This window comes from Orcinus orca, chromosome 9 (assembly GCF_937001465.1).
Source record: "Orcinus orca chromosome 9, mOrcOrc1.1, whole genome shotgun sequence".
NCBI lineage: Eukaryota > Metazoa > Chordata > Mammalia > Artiodactyla > Delphinidae > Orcinus > Orcinus orca.
The window spans coordinates 87444834-87472403 of NC_064567.1; the positions used below are offsets into that span (position 1 = coordinate 87444834).

General features: G+C 43.7%; 1 protein-coding gene across 5 annotated transcripts in view; it reads right to left on the reverse strand.

Annotated features, from left to right (window-relative positions):
• The window catches only part of LOC117203713 (uncharacterized), a 1186790-nt gene that overhangs the window by 1140762 nt on the left and 18458 nt on the right, over positions 1-27570 (reverse strand). Inside the window, exons 3-4 of one of the 5 annotated variants that reach the window (XM_049714809.1) lie at positions 24756-24798; positions 6522-6986 (exon numbers count right to left, since the gene is read on the reverse strand). In XM_049714809.1, the coding sequence (XP_049570766.1) occupies positions 24784-24798 (15 nt within the window). In that variant the 3' untranslated portion in view covers positions 6522-6986; positions 24756-24783. Of the gene's footprint in view, positions 1-6521; positions 6987-22164; positions 22338-22576; positions 23626-23662; positions 24799-27570 lie in introns of those variants that run through there. The other 4 variants (XM_049714808.1, XM_033439428.2, XR_007479220.1 and 1 more) reach the window with 4 other exon arrangements.

The window sequence follows — 27570 nt, forward strand, 5'->3', positions numbered from 1 at the left end:
AAGATTTGAAGGTATAATTTACGTAACAAGCATTTCATTCAACATTAATTGAACACTTCCTGTGTGCCAAGCACTAAGCTAAACTCTGGGGCTGCAGAAATGGATCAATCATGGTACTGCCTCCTTGAAGCTAGCCCATGGTCTAGTGGCCAAGCAAGCATGTACACAGATGAAATATAAGAAGAAAAAACTTGCTAAGTACTGCAAAAAAGGAATGGGCTGTCTGTCTAGGACAGAGTTTCAACAAAGAGTTCATCTTCAACAAATCCATTCCCACTGACCCTGACTTCGATGCTTGACTCAGCATTTACAGCCGGGTCCCCCAAGGCCTAGCATAATATAGGTTTGAACTTGTGTAGAAAGTATGACCTCAAACTATTTGAAAAACTCCATGTGTTATGATATGACTGCAGCTTTCCCAGCGTTACAGAGGGGCTCAACTTCATGTATCTACTTCATGCTTGTCTTAGTCAGCTCGGGCTGCCACGACAAAATACCAAAGATGGGGTGGCTGAAACAAAAGACATTTATTTCTCACTGTTGTGGAGGCTGAGTCCAAGATCAGGTTGTCAGCAGAATCAGTTCCTGATGACAACCCTCTTCCTTGCTCAAAAGTAGCAGCCTGCTGGCTGTGTCCTCACATAGGGAGAAGGAGTGAGTACCTGGGTGTCTCTTCTCCAATCCCATCATGAGGGCCCCAGTCTCATGCTCTCGCCTAAAAGCAGTTATCTCCTAAAGATTTCATCTCCAAATATCATTGCCTGGGGGTTAGGGCTTCATCATGGGCATTTGGGAGGGATACAGTCAGTCCATAGCAGTGGTCTACTTCAGTGTATCTTTATGGTATGGTCCATAGACCCAACTGCATCCAGCATCACCTGTTGAGCTTTTGAAAAATATTCAGGGGCTTCCCTGGTGGCGCAGTGGTTGAGAGTCCGCCTGCCGATGCAGGGGACACGGGTTTGTGCCCTGGTCCAGGAAGATCCCACAGGCCGCAGAGCAGATAGGCCTGTGAGCCATGGCCGCTGAGCCTGTGCATCAGGAGCCTGTGCTCTGCAACGGGAGAGGCCACAGCAGTGAGAGGCCCGCGTACTGCAAAAAATAAAAATAAAAATTCAATATCAGAAACCTTTCCCCAGATTTGGTAGATCTGAGCTGGGCCCTGGCATCTGACTTTTTAATAACCTCCTGGTCAATGTCTCAAGCATGCTAGGTGAGAACCACTGACTTAGAAATGGCCAGTCCATTAGGGGTGGCCACATCTGGGGGGAGGGGCAACTTAAACATTAAATTTCATAAGGTCAGTATTTCCATCCCCCAATTTCTACTTTCTAATTTTTTTAATTTAATTTTTATTGGAATATAGTTGATTTACAATGTTGTGTTAGTTTCTGGTGTACAGCAAAGTGAATCCATTATACATATACCTATATCCACCCATTTTTAGATTCTATTCCCATATAGGTCATTACAGAGTATTGAGTAGAGTTCCCTGTGCTATACAGCAGGTTCTTATTATTTATATATTTTACATACAGTAGTGTGTATATGTCAATCCCAATCTCCCAATTTATCCCTCCTCCCCCCACCTCCTTTCCCCGTTGGTAACCACAAGTGTGTTTTCTACATCTGTGACTATTTCTGTTTTGTAAATAGGTTAATTTGTACCATTTTTTTTAGATTTCACATATAAGTGATATCATATGATATTTGTCTTTGTCTGATTTACTTCACTCAATATGACAATCACTAGGTCCATCCATGTTGCTGCAAATGGCATTAATTTGTTCATTTTTATGGCTTAGAAATATTCCATTGTATATATATATCCCACATCTTCTTTATCCATTCCTCCATCAATGGACATTTAGGTTGCTTCCATGTCCTGGATATTGTAAATAGTGCTGTAATGAACATTGGGGTGCATGTATCTTTTCAAATTATGGCTTTCTCCAAATATATGCCCAGGAGTAGGATTGCTGGATCATATGGTAGCTCTATTTTAATTTTTTAAGTAAGCTCTATATTGTTCTCCATAGTATACTGTTCTCTGTAGTGGCTGTATCAATTTACATTCCCACCAACAGTGCAGGAGAGTTCCCTTTTCTCCACACCCTCTCCAGCATTTATTGTTTGTAAATTTTTTGATGATGACCATTCTAACTGGTGTAAAGTGATACCTCATTTTAGTTCTGATTTGCATTTCTCTAATAATTAGTGATGTAGAACAGCTTTTCATGTGCCTCTTGGCAATCTGCATGTCTTCTTTGGTGAGATGTCTATTTAGGTCTTCCACCCATTTTTTGATTGGGTTGTTAGTTTTTTTTTTTTTTATATTAAGCTCCATGAGCTGTTTGTATATTTTGGGGATTAATCCCCTGTTGGTCGCTTTGTTTGCAAATACTTTCTCCCATTCTGAGGGTTGTCTTTTCATCTTGTTTATGGTTTCCTTTGCTGTGCAAAAGATTTTTAGTTTCTTTAGGTCCCATTTGTTTCTTTTTGTTTTTATTTCCATTTCTCTAGGAGGTGGGTCAAAAAGGATCTTGCTGTAATTTATGTCATAGAGTGTTCTGCCTATGTTTTCCTCTAAGAGTTTTATAGTGTCTGGTTTACATTTAGGTCTTTAATCCATTTGGAGTTTATTTTTGTATACAGTGTTAGGGATTGTTCCAATTTCATTCTTTTACATGTGGCTGTCCAGTTTTCCCAGCATCACTTATTGAAGAGGCTGTCTTTTCTCCATTGTCTATTCTTGCCTCCTTTATCAAACATAAGGTGACCATATGTGTGTGGGGTTATCTCTGGGCTTTCTCTCCTGTTCCATGGATCTATATTTCTGTCTTTGTGTGGTACCGTACTGTTTTGATTGCTGTAGCTTTGTAGTATAGTCTGAAGTCAGGGAGCCTGATTCCTCCAGCTCCGTATTTCTTTCTCACAATTGCTTTGGCTATTCAGGGTCTTTTGTGTTTCCATACAAATTATTAAATATTTTGTCCTAATTCTGTGAAAAATGCTATTGGTAATTTGATAGGGATTGTACTGAATCTGTAGATTACTTTGGGTACTATAGTCATTTTCACAATATTGATTCTTCCAATCCAAGAACATGGTATATTTCTCCTTCTGTTTGTGTCATCTTTGATTTCTTTCATCAGTGTTTTATAGTTTTCTGAATATAATCCTTTTGCCTCCTTAGGTAGGTTTATTCCTAGGTATTTTATGCTTTTTGATATGATGGTAAATGGGATCGTTTCCTTAATTTCTCTTTCTGCTCTTTCATTATTAGTGTATAGGAATGCAAGAGATTTCAGTGCATTAATTTTGTATCCTGCAAGTTTACCATATTAATTGATGAGCTCTAGTAGTTTTCTGGTAGCATCTTTAGGATTTCCTATGTATAGTATCACGTCATCTGCAAACAGTGGCAGTTTTACTTCTTCTTTTCCAATTTGGATTCCTTTTCTTTCTTTTTCTTCTCTGATTGCTGTGGTTAGGACCTCCAAAACTATGTTGAATAACAGTGGAGAGAGTGGACATCCCTGTCTTATTCCTAATCTTAGAGGAAATGGTTTCAGTTTTTCACTATTGAGAATGATGTTTGCTGTGGGTTTGTCATATATGGCTTTTTGGTTTGTCGTATATGGCTTTTTTTATGTTGAGGTATGTTCCCTCTGTGCCTACTTTCTGGAGTGTTTTTATCATAAATGGGTGTTGAATTACTTTCTAATTTTGATTTTGGATTTAGCGTGCGTTTCTTTTGCTTTTGTAGTTCGACTGATTACTCACAAACTTCCTCACTCTGGGTCCCAGGACCCAAACTTCTCTCCTGGGCAGGTACTAATTCTTCCACTTATCATAATATCCCACTTCTGAACATATTCACTGTTTTGTACTCATCTTAGTTAATTCAACTTATACCTACATTATTTTCTTTGGCTGTAGCACTTCAGAAAGCAGCATGAAGTTTGGGGGATTTTTTTTTTTTTTCCTTCCCAGAATTAGAAAACGCTTCTTCAACACAGGACCTTAGTATTTTCTTTCCTGGTCTTTCAACTTCATTTAACACCTCTGCACCCACCCAAGAAAAAGAAAACTTTCTAGACTCTTTCAACGGATTACACACATGACTTATTAAAATATACATTCCTTATAAAACTGTGACTTTGCTTTAGTTCACAAAATGTGAACTAAATGTCAACACATTTCATGGGATTAATTTCTAAAACACTTTTGGGTCTTGGGATGGGTTTCAAGAAGCTACAATTAACTATTGATTAGTTGCAAGATGATTTTTTAACTTGTTAAAAATTTCACTTCTTCTGCCTGTTTCACCGTTGCCTGCCTGTATTTGGCTTCCCAGCTTCAAACCGCCAACCTAAAATGATAGAGTTCTGTGTCCCCTGTGTGCCAGACACAGTGAATAACAGTATAGAAGGAAAATACACATTCCCCACCTTCAAGATTAAAACGCAGATGGGGAGAGAAGAAATCATGAGGGATTATAAGAACAGTATAAGGCAGTTTATACAGTAATGACCATGCTCCAGGTTTTTCCTTTTTTAGAATCTATATTAGTCTGCCAGCTTAACTGACTAGATAAACTGAGTGATTTGTTTTCTTCATTCCTCTGACCAAGCACGGGCTATCAGGGAAGGCAAGCCGGCATTTTCTCAGGGGCCTATGAAGTAACTTGAGATTTGTATAAATTTTCAGGAAAGAGAGGGAGTAGTCATGGTCTTGTGTTGCTGAAACTTTTGCGCAAAAGCTTAGGCATCATCGGAGTTCCTTATGGAGAGAGGATTTGACTTCCAGGCAGTGCTTGGAACAGGCCACCGTCAGGGACATTCTCCACCCTCCTCCCCGTTCTCTCTCACTTCAGTCATTGCTGTTATGTAAACTCAGTCATTTTTTCCCTTCCAGCTCAGGTTTCCTCATCTGGGCAGTACCTTTTTCCAGTGGGCTGGCCTTCTGTAACCTCTACAGGGAGCTTTGTCACAAACACAGGTCCTGATTCACCTCGTGTACCAGCCAAAGAATTCTTAAACTCTTATGTTTAAGAGCTCATTTCTTAAAAAAAAAAAAAAAAAAGAAAAAAAAAAAAAGAACTCATTTCTTTTTAAGCAATGTTTTATAATTATCAGACTCTGAGAAAGGAAAATCATACCCCAGGACCCAGAGAGAGGCGATCTGAGAGCAGGCTAGTGAGTGTTTCCTTTGTTTTAAATAGCTAGCTGGTCTCACCATTTCAAAGCGCTGACTTCAATTCTCAGCACTTCCTTCTTGGAATCTGCCAAGTGCACAACATCGTAGGACAGCACGAGCTGGATCTTTGGTCCTCAGGTCAGGCTCTGATACTGTGCACATTTGATTTTACACCCTCTGCCCCCTCTTCTTATTCAATCAGGACATAGACATAAAATGCCTGTTTCATATTTACCGAATTCCCCCTTGGGAAGAGAATTGCAAGTGGTAAGAGAGTTAATTTCCCAAGAAATACATCTTAAAGGGTGCAGCTGGACTCCAGGAGATTTGCCACCTGGCCTGCCCGACGGAGCTGTTCAGTGGGCTCTTCATGTGATCGCAAGTGCCTTGTCCACTAAACACTCCTTGAGATTTCTTTTGACCATAAATCAAATTTACACGGAATCCAGGATTTCCATCTGTTTAGTGCTGCTAGAAACTCAGAATTTCTGACTTTCTTACTGCTTAGATGCTTGTTTGCCTGTTGCACTGAGATGAGCCATGTGACCAGTATCTCTGGGAAGTGAATGTTTGGGTCCGGTTATCTTGTCGTCATGGCAAGATGAAAACTAATTTTATGTTTGTAAAAATTGGTCAGAGCCACATACTATATGATTCTATTTATATGAAATCTCCAGAATAGGTACACGCATAGGTACAGAAAGTAGATTAGTGGCTGCCTAGGTCTGGGAAGTTTGCGGGGAGGGGAGGAGTCAGAGTGGCTGTATATGGGTTTGGGGTTTGTTTGGGGGGTGATGAAATGTTCCAAAATTCTTTGTGGTGATGGTTGCACAACTCTGTGAATATACTAAAAACCACTGAGTCACACATTTTAAACGGGTGAATGGTATGAAACATGAATTATATGTCAGTAAAACAGGAAATACACAGGCAGCATCGGGGAGGGTGTATACACGAACTTGTTCCAGTGAAGGAGACAGACTACCGGGCATCGCTGAAGGAGTAGTCTGGTCTCCTATCCTATTTACCCCGACAGTATAAACAGTTTCTATTTGGGGCCTTTTTTATAGTCTTATTACAGTTAGTGAGCAACAGTTAAAAACCACAGTGAGGACTTGGTTACAGCTTTCCTTGTTTTCCATCAACAATAAACATGACTAATGTCACCAAGGCTCAACTCAACCACATGCGTGGATTCAGGAAGTTTTGCACTCACACTGGGGGCTACTGGGCCTGACCAGCTGGAGATTTGGCTCCTTGGAGAGGCAGTGGTTGGCTAAACTTGGGCTCTGGAGCCAAGATGTTGGTGAAGGCTGGGAAATTGTCTTCCTCTGACCTGGGGGTGAAAGGTTCCTGTGGAAGGAAACCTGAGGGCAGAGAATTCTCTGGCTTGTTGTGGGCATACAGGCTGGGAAATCATGAGAAGGGCAGATTTTTCTTTTTTTTTAAGATTTATTTATTTATTTATTTACTTTGGCTGCGTTGGATCTTAGTTGCTGCGTGCGGGCTTTCTCCAGTTGCGGCGAGCGGGGGCCCCTGCCCGCCGCGGTGCACGGGCCTCTCACTGCAGTGGCCGCTCCTGCTGCAGAGCACGGGCTCTAGGTGCACGGGCCTCAGCAGCTGCGGCAGGCGGGCTCAATAGTTGTGGCTCGGGGGCTCTAGAGCACAGGCTCAGCATTTGGGGCGCATGGGCCCAGCCGCTCCGCGGCATGTGGGATCCTCCCGGACCAGGGCTCGAACCCGCGTCCCTTGCGTTGGCAGGCGGACTCCCAACCACTGTGCCACTAGGGAAGCCCAGAAGAGCAGATTTTGAGCCCAACGTTCCTCTAATTCACTTACAGCCCAGCACCCCTCTTCCACCTCCACCCCCCCTTCACTGACCTCCAAGGGAAACCATACCCGATCAGGGGCACAGGCCGGGGAAACCTATGATGAAGTGACTGCACCAGAGAAAGGATGCAGCAGGAGCAAAGAATATGAGATAATTCTCCCCTGTCACTTAGTAACAAGGGTCTATGATGGTTAACTTTGTGTGTCAACTTTGCTGGGCCACAGTGCCCAGATATTTGGTCCAACATTATTCTGGCTGTTCCTGTGTTTTTGGATGAGATTTACATTAAATCAGTGGACTCTGAATAAAGCAGATTGCCCTCCATGATGTGGGTGGGCCTCATCCAACCAACGGAAGGCCTAAATAGAACAAAAGGCTGACCTTCCTGCAGCAAGAGGGAATTCTGCCAGCAGAGACTGCCTTACCACTTTGTCAGCAGCATCAGCTGTTCCAAGCTTGCTAGCAGAACCCGCGGTTTCAAACCACAACTGTTTCCTGAGTCTCCAGTCCGCTACTGGCCTCCATTGTCAGATTTTGGACTTGCCAAACCTCCACAGTAGATGAGCCAATTCTTTAAAATAAAACTCCTTTGCTGTATGTACACATCGTGTTAGTTTCTCTGGAAAACCCTAACTCATACAGGCCCGTAATTCTCTCTCTTCAGGAGTGACACTTGGAGCAGAACAGACATACAGCTTTGATCTCACCAAAAGGAGACTTACTAAGACAGCAAACCAGGGACAGGAGCTTCCTAAGTGGGAGCTGAGGTCTCAGTGCAGTGACATAGTGAGCACAGGTGGTGGGAGAGCCACAAGAGCAATGCTCATGGCGCCTCCAACTAGAGAAGAGGTGTTGGGAGAGCATACTTCTAAGCAGTACCCACGGCTGGTGTAGCCTGGAGGAATGTGGTTTCACTGAAATACTAAAGCACGTCCTGCTGCCAAGCTGGAGTCTTCACGTAGAAAGCTTCTTATAGGGAGGGTCAGTTGAGGTTGGCTCTCCAGGCTTGGAAGGGGTCATTTCAAATTTCTGTTCTTTGTGGACAGAGCTCATCAAATACTCATTAGGCATGGGTAGCAGCGGAAATCTCCATGGTCAGCTTCTTGAGCTACCTTCAAACAGTGGAAGCTCCCCTAACAAACAACAAATAGAAACTCTGGGGAGCTCTTATACACCTGGGGCAATGTTTGGCCATCAGCAGGGGCTCACATCCTGAAATAAATGACATCCATTTGGTCACGCTTGCTGCAAACTGTGAACTTCCTTGAAACATACAGACACATGCCTATTCTGAAACGAGTCACGCTGGTAAAAACATGGAAGGAGAAATGGGGCTTGATATTTAGGAGAAAAGGAGAGCCGCGCCACATGGGCAGTTACACAAGGGAAGGTATGGAGGAGGAAATGAGGAAGCAGGAGCAAGGCAAAGGTCAAGGTCAGCTGAAATAGGAAAATCAGCCAGAAAGCACATTGCGAGGTCTTTGAAGACATTTCCTTCGAGTCCCACCCTACTGCAAAGCCTAACAATGCTGGTATGGTGAGTGTTCTTGCTTCGGAGCCTCTGAGACACGCGCTGTCCATGCTGCTCCTTTGGTACATGGCATGGTTTTCTGGACCCATAAGCATTTCTGTACAAATGTCCTGATTCTTCAGTTAAATTTAAAGGCAGCCACCCCCGCCCCCATTTTTGGAATAGTATATCCTTAGCGCAAGAAATATGAACCAGACTAGGATTTAAGCACAAAAGAAATTAATACAGGGAAGGTGGTGCTTATAAAATAGTTCGAAGTACTGAAGGAACAGGCATCTGGGCTGGTGCCTTTTGGAATGACTCCCTGAAAACCCAGAGAACAGGCTCCCCCCAGCCCCACCCCCGCTGCAGGAGCTGTAACCTCTCTCCCACTTAGGAGGGTGGGGCATCAGGGGGCTGTCCCTGGAGCTACTGAGTTCATGAACACACTGCAGTTGCTGTACTTGAGAAATGTGCAAGTTAGGATTGGGAACGCCCCCTTGCCGCTATGGACATGAAGCTTGACCGAGCAAATTTGACCAGAGAAGGCTGATGGCTTCTGACTGACTTCTGCCCTCTGCAACTCACACAATCAGTGAGTTAGTTGCACAGGCTCAGCTACGAGGGAGTCTGCGAGATGTAGCTGTGAGCTTTCCAGACTCTGAAACACAGAGAGGCACCCCAGGAAGAGGTAGCAATGGACAATCCAATTCAATGACAATACCTTTCCCTCGCAAGTAGGGATTATAACTGGGGTGTTATCTTTGCCCTGGCTCATGGGTAATCTTGCACTGGTTCTGTTCAGCCCCAGCCAAGATCAGCCGCAAGGTCTTTCTTCCTCCCCCACCCCCATGCCACTAGAGGTCCAGGGTCCTGACCTCCTTCAGGCTGATGAGCATTCCAGGCTGTTGCAAGGATGGATTGTCCATGTGGAATAAGGAGGACAGGGACCCAACAATTTCTCCTGCCTGTCAGGCAATGGAGGAAGCCTGGTTGCTGTCAAGTGTAAGTCCTCACCAGACACCTGCCAGATGGCAACCACTGTAGCCCCTTGGCACACAGCACAGAGCTCACTCAGAGGCAGGCTGGCACTCACTTCCGGCCCTACCTCTCTCATCACTTCCTTTCTATCTCCCCTCATTCCTCAGCCTGGGGGAATACTTCCCTAATCTGGGTGAGGAGCTTTGCTTTCACTCCTCATGTTTTCTGAATCTGCTGCCTATATTAGTCCTCTCCAGTCCATAAGGGCCTAGGCCAATGGTTTTCAAATGTTGCTGCATCCAAATCACTTGGAGGGCTTATTAAGACAGACTGCGGGCTTCCCTGGTGGCGCAGTGGTTGGGGTCCGCCTGCCGATGCGGGGGACATGGGTTCGTGCCCCGGTCCGGGAAGATCCCACATGCCGCGGAGCTGCTGGGCCCGTGAGCCATGGCCGCTGTGCTCCGCAACGGGAGAGGCCACAACAGTGAGAGGCCCGCGTACCGCAAAAAAAAAAAAAAAAAAAAAAAGGCAGACTGCTGGGCCTCATCCTCAGAACTGCTGATTCAGGTCTGGGTGGGGCCCAAGAATTTACCTAACAAGCACTCAGGTGATGCCCAGGTGATGCTGATGCTGCTGGGCTGGGGACTGCACTTTGAGAACCACTGGCCCAGGCTTTTGAAACTCCAAAATTCTGTGCTTTCTGCTCTCAGGTCCCGTCCGGTAGGTATAAGCAAAGAATGATTTGTCTGTTCAGATGGAGAGGTGGCACAAGGGGAATAAAAAATCTTGGAGAAAAAAAAACCCAGTGTTTCAGAAACATAAAAAAATCCTACCACTCAGTAACAATAATGGGGACCCCTTTGTTATGCTTTCAACGTTTGGAAGAGTGGTACTTAATTAGTTGAAAAATCTGGCTCTTGGATGGTGCAAAATAATTTTTTCTTTGCCCCTGGAATCTTCTATCTGTCCCCACCAAGTACACCTTGGAGGATAGAAGGGAGCGAGTCCTTCTCTCTTCTCTTCCTCTCGCTCCTGGGCCGTTCAGTCTCTCCGCCACCCCTCTGCCCCCTCAGGGTCTTGCTCCCCGCTCTCTCTGTTCCTGGCTGGCAGTGATGTAGCTCAATCCAGTCTTCTCCCAAGTGGAAGGGCTTAAGCTACTACTTCTGGACACTGTGCTGAGCCATGTACGTACGATACCTCATTTCACCCTCACAGCAGTCGTGCAGGATGGTACTTTATTCTCATCTCACAGATGAGGATAGGAGTTGGTGGATCCAGGATTTGAGCCCAGCTTTGTTGGGCTCCCGGTCCTGGGCCCTTCCCACATCTTCTTGATCTTGCATCATTTTGCATCCCCCGCCCATAGGACAGAGACCTTCCAAAGGAGACCTGCAGTCACTGCAGGTGCACTGAAGGAACCCCATGGAAGATGCCATTCTCCAAGCCAAAGCTTTTTGGGACACATCATTCACAGTAGGGGCTGTAGGACCATTGTTTCTACCCAGGAGACTCCTTCCCTGGATGTACGTTCATTTCTGGGACATTCTTTTTGAAACTGAACTTGGTGGGAACTTACGGTTTCACTCCAAAAAAAATCCCACAAAATTCCCAGCAAACCCCAAATCATGTAGGTTGTAGGGAGTTAAGTATGTTATTTTTGGCAGAAATAGTTGTAGTCTGGCAGTAAGCTTCTAAAAACATAATAAAAGTGCTTTTTAACATCCTGTTTTTTCCTCCTATTGTTGATTTTTGAGCATTTCTTCCCAAGCAAGGAGTTATGCAACAAGATTTCAAAGTTGCCAAACTTTTGTTTTATTGGTAGTTTTATTTGGTTCCTTTTCTATGTTTCTCTGCACCTTATCTGCTTTAAACTTTAACCTAGGAATTGAGGTGGCCATAAAGCACGCTGAGAGTGGCCTAGAAACCACATGGGGCTGGATAACAGTTTCCTGGAGCAAAGTGAAAAGCTCTGAAAAGCTAATTGCGGGCTATGAAGGTTATCCATAGTCCCCTGTCAGTGGGGATCCCTGTGTCTTTTGGGGTTTCAAAAATGTCCGTTCCCATTTCCCATGAAAGCCAGTCTGGTGCACGGGTTAGGAGTATCGATGTTAGAAGTAGACAGCTTCATCCACATCCTGGTTCTGCCTCTTCCTAGCTGTGTGATCTTGTGCAAGTTACCTGACTGCTCTATGGCTCAATTTCGTTATAGTTAAATGAGGATGATAAAGCGTCTGCTTCACAGGGTGGTTGTGTGGGTTGAACAAGTTAATGCATATAAAATGCTTACTTAGAGCTGTCTCTGGTGGGTAGTAAATGCTCAGCTAAAGTTGCTCTCCTTATCATGAAATTGCTTTTGCCCTGGGATGTAAATCAGATCACAATATGTGACTACCTCTATGAACATCTTTCTGGCTTCCAGACTGGTGATAGACTCACAAAGTCCTGGTCCTTGCCAACGACGGGTGGTAGCAGCAACTCTTCCCGAACAATTTGCTTCTTATAAGCACTATTGCCATCCTTTTCGTTAGGCCTCTCTTGCTGCTCCATGTCAGAGATTAAAACCACGGGGGCAAGGGTCATAGATTCAAGCAATCTAGCTTGCCATCAAAAGCCCTGCTGCAAAATGTGGCCTCCCTTATTTCTAGCCTACTCAGGGTGGCCTGGGCACCATGAAACTTCAGTCCTGGCCCTGCCATGAACTAGTCGTGTGACACGGGACAACTTACTTCAGTTCTTTGAGTTTTAGCTCTAAGTAGTAAAATTAAAGACCTGGGCCAGAACCCTCAGATTTGGAGCTTCCTAGATCCCAGGGAAACCTACGTGGGCCCGAGAGCAGATGGATGGCTGCACTCAGGTGTAAAGTTTGATCGTTGCCAACAAGCCAAGTCTACTGGTAGCCAAGCCAGCTGAAGTAGTGGGAGCATAAATAAGAGAGGCAGAGACATCAGTTTTTTAACAGATGGTGTCCAAGGCCCACTGGGAGGCCGCAGAGCTGAGGTTCTGCACAGCCCCAGAGGTGTGCTTCCCCCAACAAACATAAAGCGCATGGGAACCATGTAGCGGCAAAGTGAATGTTGCGAACCCTTGGCCTGCGGTTAAGAGTATTTACCCGGTGTGATATTGTGATTTATAATAAGAAATAGATATCTGGTCTTTGTCCCTGTTCCTGGCATAGTGCTCCAGAAACCCTTGGAATTTCCTAAGTGATGAGAGTGATAAAGGTGCCTTTTGTTAAGTCTAAGAGATGACTTTTAGATCCCACCTAAGGATGGGGACTGGCTGCCAGGAGAACCAACAACGTGATTAGAGGGTTGGAACTTTCAGTCCCACCCCCGACCTAAGGGGAGGGGAGAAGCGCTGGAGGTTGGGCTCAGTCACCAGTGGCCAATGATTTAATCAATCATGCTTAAGTAATGAAGCCTCCAGAAAAAGCTAAGAGGATGGGCTTAGGAGAGCTTCCGGGTTGGTGAACAGGTGGAGGAGTCTTGAGGACAGCGGCACGCTCACAGAAGGTATGGAAGCTCTGCGTCCTTTCCGCCACCTTGCCCTCTGCAGCTCTTTCATCTGGCGGTTCCTGAGTTACATAATAAACTACTAATCTGGTAAGTAAAATGTTTCTCTGAATTCTGTGAGCCGCTGTGGTTAATTAATGGATCCCAAGGAAGGGATTGGTGGAAACTGCAATCTGTAGCCCGTCGGTCAGAAGCACAGGTGACTACTGTTCTTGTGATTGGCGTCTGAAGTGGGGTGGGGTGCGAATTTTTGTAGCACTGAGCCCTTAACTTGTGGGATTTGATGCTATCTCCCGATGGATGGTGTCAGAATTGAGTTGAATTGTAGGACACCCAGTTGGTGCCTTAAAATTGCTTGGTGTGGGGAAAAAACCCACATGTTGGAATTGAGAGCAGAAATATACCTGGCATCAGAAAGATCTAGGTTCAAATTCCAGCTGTGCTATTTATTCTTTGGGTGACCTTGAGCAAGTCATTTAACCTCTCCTAGTGTTGGTTTCTCCAAGTGTTATAGTCATTATTAAATAAATAAGTATATTAAACACCTAAGACAGTTTCTGAGAGACTAATCTTTTTAACTATCATTAATTACTGTTATTGTCATCAACATTTTAGCAGCATCAGCTGGTGGGAAGAGGCAGGCAGGGGAGCAAACTTGGCTGGCTAGGCTGGCTCTGGAAAAGGTAGTCAGGTGGGCTCAGTAGATAATGCAAGCTAGTATTTGGTCCAGGCAACCATCAGTACCTTCAGGGAGCAAAGTAAGCAGGGGGAAATGACTGGATGGTGAACCAAAGTCTTGAAGGAGTCATGGCTTTTGAGCAATTGACTTATTCCCAGCAGAGTCCCAGCCCATGGGGGCAGTGGCAGGGTGGATAGGGAGGCATATAGCTGGCAAAGAGCCAGAGTAACCTCAGCTAAGGGGCAGGTCTTCAGTCCTAATGAGGGGAATTGAGGCACCAGGGCAGCGTAACGAGCTAGGTCACGTCACTGCAGGGTGGACCTCCAGTAGAGGAAGGAAGGGTGGAAAAGCAGTGATGTGGGAGACCTCATGGGCTCTCAGAGCTCTGCCTGACTAGTCACGGCCACCAGTGGCTCGGGCTCTCAACACACCTCCCAGCAGTGTGATCACCTGGTGGCCAGGGAGGCGAGTGGTTGGTATATGGCAGTCTGAAGGAGATAGGAGTAAGGAGAACAGTCCTCAACAGTGACAAGGGCCTGAGCTTGGAAGAAAAAGACTTTTCTTATTTGCCTAGGATGCACACGTAGCTTTCTTCTTGGAGAAGAGAGCTCCTGGGTCTATCCCAGCTATCGACTCGGTTTTTTAACAACTGCTGAAGCAAAATGAAATGGAAAAGTTGGAGGGTAAGAATAAATAAAATTACTTGGCCTGTAGATTTGATGGAATTTCCCCAAATAGTTTACCAAATATGAAATGTTTTAGGCTCAAACTGGGATTTTTTGGTTTTGTTTCTTTTTCATTTAGAAGCAAGCCTGAATACTTGAGCCCTGTTATAAACCATGTTACCAGAAGTCTGGAAGTTTATACTTCAAGTTTCCTGTCATTTTGTTTCCTACTCATTTGTTTGTAGTCATGCACTACTCATATGAGAGGGAAAAAAAACCTGGGCTAGACAGCAGTTCTTCTAAATCTCTTAGTTTTTTTTAACCTGCTCATAAGATTTTCATTTACTTCAGCGTCTGTTTATGGTATTTACCTCTTGCTCCTCTACAAATCACTACGTGATTTTGGCCTCAGCTTTGTTTGAGCTTACTGAACTTTCTTGTTTATGCTGCCTGTGAGCCAAGTGTCTATATAAGGCCCACTCAACTCCAGTTGTGTGGCGTTGGATTTCATCTACACCTCAACTTTGAAACAAGTTCCCTAAAGGAATTAATTCTATCTCCTTGCTAGTGAAATTACTAACAGCAGCAACACCATTTCTTTTTATTTTTTTCTAAGAGGAAATGCTTCAAAGTCTCTGGTTTGAAAAACGGGAAAAGCTGGCTCATATCTGTATAGATTAAAATCTTCTCAGTGCAGATTCTAGACTTGTTATTTTTTTGTTTTTTTTTTTAGCTGAGTTCATGGTCATCATCGAATGATTTGAAAATACTAATTTATCATACTTCTTATAACTATATCTGAAATATCTTCCAACTCCGTCTGGAACAAAAATTTCAACTTAGGTGTAGGATCTGAGGAGATAGTTTGGGGACAGATGGGTAAAGATTTTTTTTTTGTGGATTTCATTAAAGGCTGTTTTAAAAATATTGTGCTATTAAGCTGTTTTTTGGAGCGATAATTATGTGGGCCTAATGTTTTACATAAATAATCAGGTTTTATATTTTCATTTAGCAGTGCATAGATTTTTATTACTTATTAATGGAATACAAAGTGTTTTTGGTAGTTATTTTGGTTTCAAGTTAGTTTCCTACCTTTATAATCTTTATTAGATTTAACTGGTCTAAAACCAGCTAGAAAAAAATTCCATTATAGCTCTAATTTTTTGGTTTCACATTTGCAGAATCAGAAGCTTTTATAGAGATCTATTTTATTGGTAAATAATGTCTTGGTCTCACCATTTTCATAGTCCTACCTTTAGACTTTGTCACTGTAAAGAGATCCGTTTTGGTACTGGCAGAAATAACTTTGGTTAGGAAGTAAATATTGGTAGATTTATTCTTAGTTATTGAGTTTTATTTGCAGATGATTAAAAAGTGAATGAGAAATTTTTTTTAAGAAATGGAATAGAGTAAATGTAAATGGGTTTCCTCAAGTCATCATAAAAACATGTTTAAAATAGCATTTCCAGACCAACAATGAGAGTTGTGTCACAAACCGGGGATAATCGCTGTTCTTACACTGTGCTCCTGAGGTCTATTTAAAAAATAGCATGTACACATATTGTGAAAGAGAGAATCCTAAATTTTGCCTTACAGTGTGCGTACTTGCATGTGTATATAGCGGTCAGGAAGTAGTATTTTAGGCACAAAAAAACTGAGAAACTTTTAAGGTGTGGAATTATAGTAAACATACCAGAGAGGGAAAGGGAGGAAAAAGGTGAACTAAAAAAAAAAACCCTGATAGTATTATTTCATCCTGTTCAGTGTTGGTAGAATGGTAAAAAGAGGTTTCTATTACATACAACTAAAAAGGACCAATTAAAGTGCGGAGAAGTGGTCTTTGCATAGTCAAATGCTAGGCAGGGAAAAGTAATGTCACCAGAAATTATTCTCGCAAATATCAGTAGAGGACTGCAGGACAATAAGGCTTTGTTAATCCCATACTGGGTTATTCAAATAGTGTGTAATTCAAAGCAATTGCTGCTCCCCAGGCAGGAATTTACAATCGCTATATTGGAAGGGAGGATAATGTGTCATTCCAAGGGGAAATCAGGTCTGGAAAAGGCCTCTTGGTTGAAGAACCTCATATGTCCCAAAACAGCTCCAAGGCAGGCCAAGTAAAACAAACTGCGAACCACCCTGTGAAGTCAGTCGGCCGCGAACTAAGCTGTATTTCCCTTGCTTCTCTCCTGCCTTTTTGGTGGATGGCAAAATGTCCCCAGAGCAAGGAGCAACAGGGGAGGGGAGGCAGAGAAATTCCAGTCCTGGATAAGCTATTACATAGAAAGTGACTGCTTGCCCCCTGGCAGGGGCATACAAAGTTCATTCAAGAAAACTCTATCATCCATGTATGGGCTGTATGTATATTTAATTATTGATAATAGTGAGTACAGAGCATCCTCCCTTGGCATAAAAACACTGGACAAGAGTCAGACATGAGTCAACTGCAAGAGGAGGCCTGAATCATATTTTGAACAATTTTGGTCAACAGTCCTTCAGAGAACAAGCCTCCAGTTTTATGGTGTCATTTTTGTGCAATTAAATGTGAACAGCTTAAAATTCCATAACACATGAAAAGTCAGCTTTGATTCCAATGATCAATCGATCCATGCTTCCAGGGACACCGAGCTATGTTAGTCCCCCAGCATCCTATGGTGAGGCCATTCTGAGAGACCAGTTCTTGTGAACTAGCTACTGAGGCACATAAATAGGCGGTGCCAGTAAAACCCTTTTGAAGAACCCTCCTTAAAGGGGGTGGGCCATTTGTGACCTGAGAGCTGCCTGTCAGGCACTCAGGAAGCCAATAGGGAAGACCCATAGATGACACATCTCAGAGGCTTTGGATTCAAACGATTTTTCCATGGTCTGGGATTCTGAGCTGCCGTCACATGTTGCAGCATGCACTTGGCATTCAAGTGCGGCTAGGGCAGAGGCACTGGTTGCTTGCCAGATACCTGCATGCCTCCCCATCAGTCGCAGCTGCTCTGTAGTGTGTTCTGTCCAACCACTGGGACAGAAGTGAACTGTGTCACTTCCAGGCTATGCACAGGAGAGCACGTGTGTGTTCTCCACTCGTTCTGTTCCTCTACTGCCAGCCAGGATGATGGAGCCCCAAGACTCCAACTGTCAGAGCCTCTGTCAACCAGGGCTGTTGAGCAGGATTCCCTTGTGTCTACCTTCCACTCTACCACCAACCTGTATTGGTCCCATAATGAAAGCAAGAATAAATTTTCATTGTGTTGAGCCAGGATTCTGGGCTTAACTGGTTATTGCAGCATAGCCTAAGCGAATACAGCTGCTTTTCTAGATCTTTTTGTAAAAAAGCAAAAATCCACCTGGGGAAGGCATGAATAATCTGAGTGATGCCATCCTTGAACCAGCCACGGAGGCTCTGCCAGTTTGCCTTTGCATCACGTGCCCCCAAACTTATTCCACTCGGTGGGTTGTCACTGTTCCTGCAGGGCGTGTTGAAGGAGGAAGTGAGGAAGAGCCCTGGCTGGTGGTGGGGGTGGGGTGGGGGGGGGACAGTTCCCTTCTGATGGTTTCTCTTCTGATTCACCAACCTCCTCTTGGGATTTTAGGCTTGCTAAACATACGGTACAAATCAGTGAAATTATTCATTGTGGTTTTCATTTGAGTGAGCTAGTTTCCGCTCCTAAGAAGGGTCTTAACACAACAGGAAGTTTTTCTTGGATCTAGAAATGGAACTCTGCCTTCTGACATGAGTTTTTTACCAACTTCTGCAATCTCAATTTTCCTACTTCCCTGTCAAGAGGGTGGGGCAAATGCAAGAGACGAGATGAAACCAGAAAATGCTGATCTGTATAGTAGTAGAGTTAGGGCTGGTAGGGTTTGGAGGGGAGAGGGGGAGAGAAAAATGGCAGCCTGACCAAGCCAGACCACCTCCTCCCAACTGACCACTTTATCTCCTACCTCTTCTGCCACTTTGGTCTTGGCAAAGAGGTATGAAGAGAGAAGTGAAAGGTCAAGGAACATTATGATAGTTGGTAGTCACCCCTTGATAGTAACCTTTGACATGTGTGTCCCAGCTGACGTTCCCCGAAACATTGTGCTATGCCTCACCCATTGGATTCCGCTCCATGGGGGCAAGGGAACATGTCTCAATACCCACCATGTAGAGGGCACCCAAGAGTGCCTGGAGGAATACAGGAAGGAATACTTGATTCTCATGACTATCTTTATAACAGGGAGTGAGAAAATCAAATACAATTTCTATTTTATGTATGGAAAAATGGAAACGTTAAGAATTTGTTACTTGCTCAGAGTCACACAGGGGTCAGTTAAGAGGTGGAACTAAAATCCAAGTCTCCCAGTTTCTATTTTCTTTCAACTGTTTAACCAGTTAAAAGTCCTTTCCCCACCCCACATAGTGATATAGACCATTTATCATCACTGCCATCGTGTAATGTAAATTATCGCCTCAAGATTCTATGTTATCTATGTCATTTGTATTAGGCAAGTCTATCAGGAAAGACATCAAAATCCTAACATCATTATCACTAGGGGATGGAGTCTTACTATGCTAATTCTTAAGTTCTTACTGATTTGTATTTTCTACTCTTTGCCCAAGAATAATAATATTATTATTATGTAAGAATAATAGCATTTATTACCTATGCTATCCAAAAATAATAGAGGAGGTAAAACTGTTTTCTCTATGTAGGGAATTCAGTGGGCTTCTAGCTCAGCACTTTGAATTATTAATCAAGTAGGTTTGGAGTGGAAAACCACAGGAAGGGAATCATGGCAGGAACTGCTAGTTGCCCTCCAGTCTGAACTTTTCTTATAATAGAGTTTCTAGCTGGACACAGTCACCAGTTTCCCATCCTCCTTTGCAACTAGATGTGGCCAAAGTTGGGAGTAGAAGTGATGTACACAGCATTCAGATTGTTGCCCTTCACCTTCTCCTTTTCTGCTGGAGTGTTGATGTGAGGGCTGGAGCTGGAGTAGCTATCTTGGACCATGAAATGGAAGCCATGTATTGAGGGTGGCAGCACAATGAGAGAAATGGGGCCCCTGACACTGCTGAACCGCTACTGTTTGGGCATCTCTGTTAGTTGTTGAACCCGTATCCTAAGTAATACAGATCTAAACATTTAGTGTAACAGTGCTCCGACTTCCTGATCCTGAAAACAAATGTGCTCTTTGGAAAGAACATACGATTGAGTTTGTCAAGCTTTCTTTTGTTTATGGGCACAAGGACCCGATTCTATCCTGGGGATCAAGAGAGAGTCCTTAATCCAGAACATGTTAGTTACATAATATGGATGATTAAGCACCTGCAGAAACTCATCTGGTATTTTCAGCAGATCATATATACTTGGGTTCCCACTTTCCAGTTCTTTCTGCCTGATACTAACCAATCCATCCCCCCTTTATTCCATACTCACCCCCCACCCTGCTCCAATTCAGAACTTGTGCACATGGTGCCGGGGATTTTGTGTAGGACGGCTGCTCACATGAGCCTGTTTGCCGTCTAACCTCTCAGGCAACATCGTGAATTCAAGGCCACATCTGCCACTTAGTATACATTCAAATGAATTATTGAAAATTAATCATGTATTAACAAACAGGATAAGCTGAGTAAGGATAAACCATGGAGCAGCAACTTCTTAAAAGAAATTGAGCTTTTTTCGATGGCTCTTAGGAACACAAAACATGCTTACCTTCCAACCTGAGTTGCTCACTGACCAGATTCCAGCCAGAGACTCTAGTCTGTGACTTTCCTGGGTCATCCTGAGCCCCTTTATTTATAATCTATAGCCAGAATGTCATAATTTAGAGAGGTTGGCAAAGCCTCCCAACCCAAGATAATTAGCAGCTCTGGTCTATTCATGGACATGTGTGACACATCCAGGCTCCTCCAGATTAAAATACCTGAGTGAATGCTGGAAACATTTCACAGTTGTGTTTGAGAATTCCCTCGCAACTTCCAAGGTTGTTCTCTGATACCATGAAGGTAGGTGATATTATTTCATTTCCCCCATTTTCCAAGAAAGGGATCTGAAAAGCCACACAGCAGCATCAGGGATTAAACTTTTCTTTGTCTAAGGCCAAATCCCATTTTGTTTCCAGCCCTCACTGAGCAGAGTTGGTCCAAAGGGTGGAAAAGATATTCGACAGCATTCCAGCCCCGTCAGCATCCTCACTGAGTAGCTTTGTTATTTGCTGTAAACAGTTGTAAATTTCCAGAACCGCAGACACACCCCTTTAAAAATGTTAATGACTAAAATGCCTCGTAAAACCAATGTAAATGAACAGTGTATTTAAGTCCCATTGGAATTCTGTCTCTGGAGTCCCTCCACCAGCAAATAATTGAGAGCTGACAGTATGAAATCTGACCCTGTCATTTTGTGAAACTTCTTAATTACGGAGAAGATGATGGTGGATGATATGCTTCAAGCTATTGATACTTTTCAAACCTGTTTTGCTAAGGGAGAAACAGGCTTGTTTAAAAAACAATTTTTCCAGGCCCCCAAGTTCTGTTGAAAGTCTTGCAGAGGATACATATATGGGCAGCTCTGTTGTTAGTGCTTATGCTGTCTAAAAGTTGCAGACACCATAGCTTCTGGTGAAGTGCCCTGCTGGAACAGCAGGCTTTAGAAAACAACAACAAAAATCCTATTGGGATGAAAGAGGCTCATGTGTTTTCAGGTTGTGGCCCTTCTACACCAGGCAGCCCACCTCCAGGCCTGTGTCCGCAGCTGATTTAGAATCTTCCACCCACACAAGCCTTGGCATTCACCGGCATCCTACAAGGAGGCTAAGGTGTAAACCTGGAGGAAGCTTTTAAGGACAAGAGAGAGTTGGGAATGGGGGGGAAGAAGGGAGGGAGTTAAAGAAAGGTAAAGCAATTAGACGACCACATGCTTGGCCCAAGTGGATGAGCACATGTGTTGGGGAGGCCCGGCTGACTGAAGGACTGCTGAATGTAGTTTTGATGGCCAAGACGGTGCCTTTGGTTCTGCGGCACAGCTTCCAGTTGGGAGAGTTCATTGCCCAACATGCTGTGACCAGGATGGCCTGCGAGTGAACACCCCTCCCCTTCGTCAAGATTATTTTATATGCTTGCACAGGTAGATGTCAGTGTTCCCAGCTGTAAGGCTTGGGATGCGCAGTGTATCCCCTGGAGGGTAAATAATAACAGCTGCAATCTTCTGCCAGGAAAGAAGTTGCTGCCCCAGCTTGGAGATTCAGCGGATGATGAGGGCAAAAGGCTTTCTCGAATAGAAAATGAGATACCCCATGGGCCAACCTTCGAAAACCGCAAGGTGCCAAGCAAATATGAACCATCATGGTTTAAAAAATGATCAATACGGCAGGGCTGAACAGGTGGGCTTTCTTGAAGGGAATAAGCCTCAGAACTGATGGCTGAGTGCCTGAAGGGAGTTGCAAGATTCTCCCTGCACTTCTAAAGGCTAAATAACTCAAAATTCTCCCTTTGGGAAGTGTTTCTGATGCAGTATTGAGGCCATGGGCTCTCGAGGCTGGCTTGAGTTGGAAATGTGGCTCTGACATTTATCTGGGTGACCTAGAGCGATTTTCTCTTCTGGAAAATGGGGACAATACCCTCTGCCTAACTGGACAGTGGTTGTGAGAGTTTAGGAGTGATGTACATAAAATGCTTTACATTTTAGCATATAATAGGGCTTCAGCAAATGGTCAGCTGGTAGATGTTCAAGAAAAAATCTGATTTAGCACTGAGGCAGGTAGAAGTGGAGGAGAAACAATACTGACATGCCTAATATAAGACACATAGGAAAAATAAGCATGGGGACATTTATTACATACAAGACCAAAGACTCCAGAGGCATTCACGGGGTCAGAAGCACCCAGTGCTTTCTTCAGGTAACTGGGCTCTTGGGGAATCTAGGAGGTAGTGAAGTTAAGCACCAAAGTCCAAGTCTGTCAATGCAGGAAAACTAGATAAGGTCTCCTAGAGATGTGTCAGAGAAAATAAATGTTAGCTGTAGAGACTTAAGCAAAACTGGAGTTAGGTGAGAGTGGATGAAAATTCTGGAACCTACTACCTCTTATCGATTTGTAAATGCTGATTCACATGGGTTCCAGAGTCAGTCATGCCTTCACACTGTACACTGATAACAGAGAAACTGTCCACAGCCCACTGAGAAACCACACTAAATCCAGAAAGAGGCATTTGAAACCTCTGGCTTACAAAACAAGTTTGAATCCAAATCTTTAAACCTTTAAACTAACTATTTTCTATCATTCAGCATTTTCTGTATTTTCTAGGTTCAACCAGAACACCATTTACCTTGAACATTAAAACAAGACAAATATTTCTTAAGGGTATGTAATTACAGGTACTGTGAAGGATGCAGAGAAATTTACCATGCTTCCAGACTTGAGAATTGCAATGAACTGACTCAGTAACATGGGACCAGAGATGAGAATCACACCTAGACTTCTGTTCTTTATCTTTTAAGCTACTCATTAACGTTCTTCACATTCCCCAACCACCAGATTATGATACCTGAGTCAAGATTGATTACTGTCTTCAAGCATGTTTAGTATCGACTGATCTATTAAATGTAAAAAAAAGATAGCTAGCAGTGAGTGTGCCCCCCGTGTGTGCAGGGCGTCCACATTACAGTTCTGACGATTATCATCCTCGTTTTACAGATGAGGAAATTGAAGCCCAGAGATTAAGGAACTAGTTAGTGCAAGGTCACAGCCTAGTGAGTGTCATGATATGAAATAATGTGTATGTGCAGAGAGGAATCAGTGTCTTTGGATGTCAGGAAAAGAAACAAGATCAATCACACTGGGAAGGTGGATTGAAATGTACATTTTATCCTCTTCAGTTAACAGCTTGGCACCGATAAACTATGCTTTTGTCATTTGAAAATAGTGCACTAGAGGGCACCAAATACGCAAGCTGTGACTTTAAAACTGTTCTGATAATGCAGTTCCCACAGTGCTACAAGATACATAATCAGTAACGGACTCAAGCCAAAAGGCCATCCCAGAAAGAGTACGATGCAGTTTATGACAATTAAGCAGCTGTATTTTTAGCCCCTCAATTAAAAACAAAAACAAAACCCTCATGCTTTATACTGAGCAATTTGTAATTTGTCTCTACTGATTTCTATTCAAAGTGCCTTTCAGCCAGGTTTTCAAATTTCTCTTTGCCCTGCCTGTTGAAGGGCAAAGTGAAGAGTGTGAAGGGAAAGGGAAGAGTAACCTGGAAAGGGTAGGGTAACCTGGATGAAAATAAATTTTAAAAAAATTACACAGAGATATATTTTACCTTTTAAAATTTATTTAGCAAAGTAAAATGTACATATATTTTTTAAAAAGAAAAGAAAAACCCCACACTTATATCCAAGAGCTTAAAATGAAAAGGAACATGACCCCATCCTCAGCCTCAAGAGGCAGTATCTTTTAGAGGTAACTCCAGATTCCGAAATAATGTTCATGTTTCTATTTCTTGATTTATCAAACTGACATTATTTGTTTACCTCTATGGAAACTGAGGAGTTAGCTAACAGAATATTCATCTCTTATAAGTCACACAGTTTACAAAATAACTTTTATTTTCCACTATTATAACTGCAGAACATTTAAAAAATAAAGAGGAAAATCACCATTTTGATGCATATTCTTATAATTTTTTTTTACAAAAATGAGATTACCTTGTACATGTGATTTCATCAAACTATACAAGATGCTCACCTTTCCATGCCATTCAACATTAAAAATGTCATTTCATTTTTGGTTTTTTATTGTAGTATAACTTAAGTTAAAAAAAGTTCTTAAGTATAAGGAACCTCCACCTCTTTAACCGGTGTAAGGATCAGATAATTTCACTCCACAGTGGGAACTGTGGTGTTTGAAGGTATCATCCAGTCTCAAGTTATGCGGCAGTGAGAATAGTTAGGGTCTGAAGGGGCAAGGACTTAAAAGAGTCCTGCTGGGAATGCAGAAATCAATCGAAACAAGTTAACAACTCAGCCCGGAAGAGTAAAGTTCTAATTATCCTTCAACATGTCAAGACTCAGTGAGACTCAGTGGATCATGAATGAGTTGGTCACAAGTTTGGAGTTTCTCCATTTTTTGGTGAAAAATAATAAATCTTTTGTACGTTTAATTCTCTATCATTCCCTTATAAGTTATCACAAGAAGCAGAACTACTAGAGTCATTAGCGCAACTAAAAAAAAAAAAAACTAGCATCTTTCTCTTGATCTTTTTTTCAAAACTCAACCCCGCCCCACCCCCCACCCCCCCACCCCCGCCCGCCCGCGGCCTCCAATCTATACCTGGTTGCAAATGGTAGGGGGCCAGGGTTCGGAAGCATTATGGCCTGCTGTCAGGCAGCAGCCTAAAATGTACCTGGGAAGAGGCCTGTCTAGCTCTTCATTCATCTCCATTTTCCCTGTGAAATTAAAAAAAAGGTTAATGCTACAGTCATACCAAACCTAGGCTTGTCCCCCATCCCTACACAATACTCATCCAGTACAAAGCTCTGCAATAGGGGCTAGTCACGTTGAACACGAGCAGAAACTTCCTTAGGAACCAGGAGCTTTAAAGGATGCCTGGGAGCTGGTAAACATACTGAGAAACCATTAGACAAACACCAGCTCTTTCAGGTGGGAGGCCATTCCTATGGGGACGGAGAGAATCCTTGCCTAACACAACCAACATAATATTGAGCAAATAGGTGCTCGAAAAATCCTTTAAACTTTTCCTTGTTTTTACTTAACCTTTATGCTAGATACCGCTCTATGCCAGGTATTGTTCTAAGGGCTCTGTATGCTTTATCTCGTTTGATCCATCTATAAGAGACTCGGCGAAATTAAGTAACCTTTTAAATTTGGACACAGCTGCTAAGCGGTGATAGGGGGCTCAGAATTCAAAAGCAGGTCCTTCCCATAGCAGGGACATTATTGCTCTGGCCTCCCCTAGTAGAGCATCGAGAATAACGAGCAGTCATTTCCGCTCTGCACACAGAACGAGGGAAATACCGACAGCTACCAGCATTTCCGAAGATGGCGGTTGCGCCGGGTTCAGTTTGAGCAGTGTGCGCCACGAAGTGGAAGCGGCATTATACGGGTTTTGGAAAGAACGAGGAGAGGATGGCTTTACAGGGTGTTAAGCAGGATAATGAATTCCGGAGAAGCTAAAGCTCAGGCCTGGCGGCCCCAGGAAGCAGCAGGCGGAAGTGGGCTCGGCCGCTGTGGAAGTGCGTTTCTGGGGCTCCTCCGCGACGAGGCGGGCGGGGCGGCTACTCCAGCGGCGCAGCGGCTGCGCGGGACGGCCCTCCCCGCCTCCGACCCTGCAGTACTGCTGGCCGCCGGCCGCCAGGAAGGCTCTGGGGAGGGGAGAGCGGCTTTCTGGCGCCGACCCCTCCCCCGGCCGCGAGGGCGGTGCCCCTGCGACGCAGGAAGCGGGCCGGTTACGCTCTTGACGGCGCTGGCTAGCCGGCCACCCTGACGAAAACTCCAGGTACCGACTCGTTTGGGCCGACGGCCAGGCCTCGAGCCTAAATCTGCTGCGCAGACACTCACAGCTCGCTCTTCCAGACGGGGAAGCCAATGTTTGGACGGCTTGGTAGAGGTCATGAGGGCAAATACCGCCCCACCAAGAGCGAGCGAGATCTCGATGAAGAGAAAGGGGGTCTTGGGTGTGTCCATAGTTATGATTAAGCCCGTTTATCATGTATACAGTGAAAGGGGCTATTTCCACAAAAGGCCAAAACTGGGTGACAGAACCTCTCCCTCCTCTAGACTGGTCAGACTGAAGAGGGCTAACTTCTTCCTCTTTCCGTTTCCAACTAAAGAAAAATTCCCCACTGTGGCTTCTCACCTCAGCCACTTTGAAGCGAGCTAGTTTCTCCGAAGTCAGTTGAGAGAAGGGGTTCCAAAACAGGGTGCTGGGGTAACAGCAGTTACAGGCCTCATTACGTAGCCTTCTCATAATTGTGACCCCTGTCAAAGGATTTCTAACCACGAGTCCGCAGATAGAATTCAGAGTTGTGTGTGCACTACGTAAAGCACATTTACAGCATGCCGAGAAGGGATCATAGGCTTTATGGGGCTGTCAAAAGGTCACGGCACAAAATCAATCTCTATGTCTTTGGGATCGAGGGAAGTATCTCTGGAGAAAACTCAGGTTAAGGCCATTTAAGCTTACTTTCTGGGAGCTTGAAACAAAAGAATCTTACCATAAATAATTTGGTTCCATGAAACCATCAGAAAAGGAAGGATTCTGAGGATTTTTTTTTTTTTTTTTTTGAGGAAAAAAACAATAGCTTTATCTTTGCCAGGGAAACGGGAAAACAGCATGACAGCACCTCAAGAACTGTGACCCTCTTCCCTGGGGAATCAGGGGAAGTCTTATAGGTGGGGCTCTTAGTCCGGGGTAGGTGATAAGGTGAATTGCTATTTTAATCCATACTTTGGAGGTGTTTTGAAGCTGTATTCCTTAAGTACAAAGAACCTGCTTTTTGCACCTGGATTCCCCTCGACTATTTTCCAGTTAATGGTTGGGTTCACAGATTACTAATGTAACTGTTAAAAAAAAATTTTTAAAGCCTACCAAAGAGGGTCACTTGGGTAGCAGTATCAGATTGTTTATGTCGAACCCATCATGCAGACAAATAACTTCCTTTTTGATACAAATTTTCTTGAACATTGTTAATCCCATTGTTATTTTAACTCCTCTGGCCAGGTGAACCCACCCCGGACACACACACACCCACACACTCCCCTAATCTTGGAAAGTGGTATCATGATTCCCTGACTTCTACAGTTAAGTATCTTTTTTACATCAAGTTACCTTTAATCATGTAGTTTTCCTGTGCAACAAGAATAGTGAGGAGAGGGGACTATCAAATCTCAGATGTGATGCAGTTCATCTGTGTGCAGCTCAAAATAGCAGTTTTCTCTCCCTTCTTTCCCTGTAGGATTGCACTGTAAATTCATAGCTCCCTTAAAAAACCATGGTTGCTCAAATACACTCCTATTTACATCTGTTCATGCTAGATAGCCTATTAATATTTGCATTCCTCAAGTCTTGTTAAAATATTGATCTGGGTTTCATAAAAAACATCCCATAAATGTGGAGCCTGATATTATGGCATTTCTCATAACTATTTTAAGAGACAAGCTCTTCATTGCAGTTTCAGTATCTCAAAAAAGGAGAACAT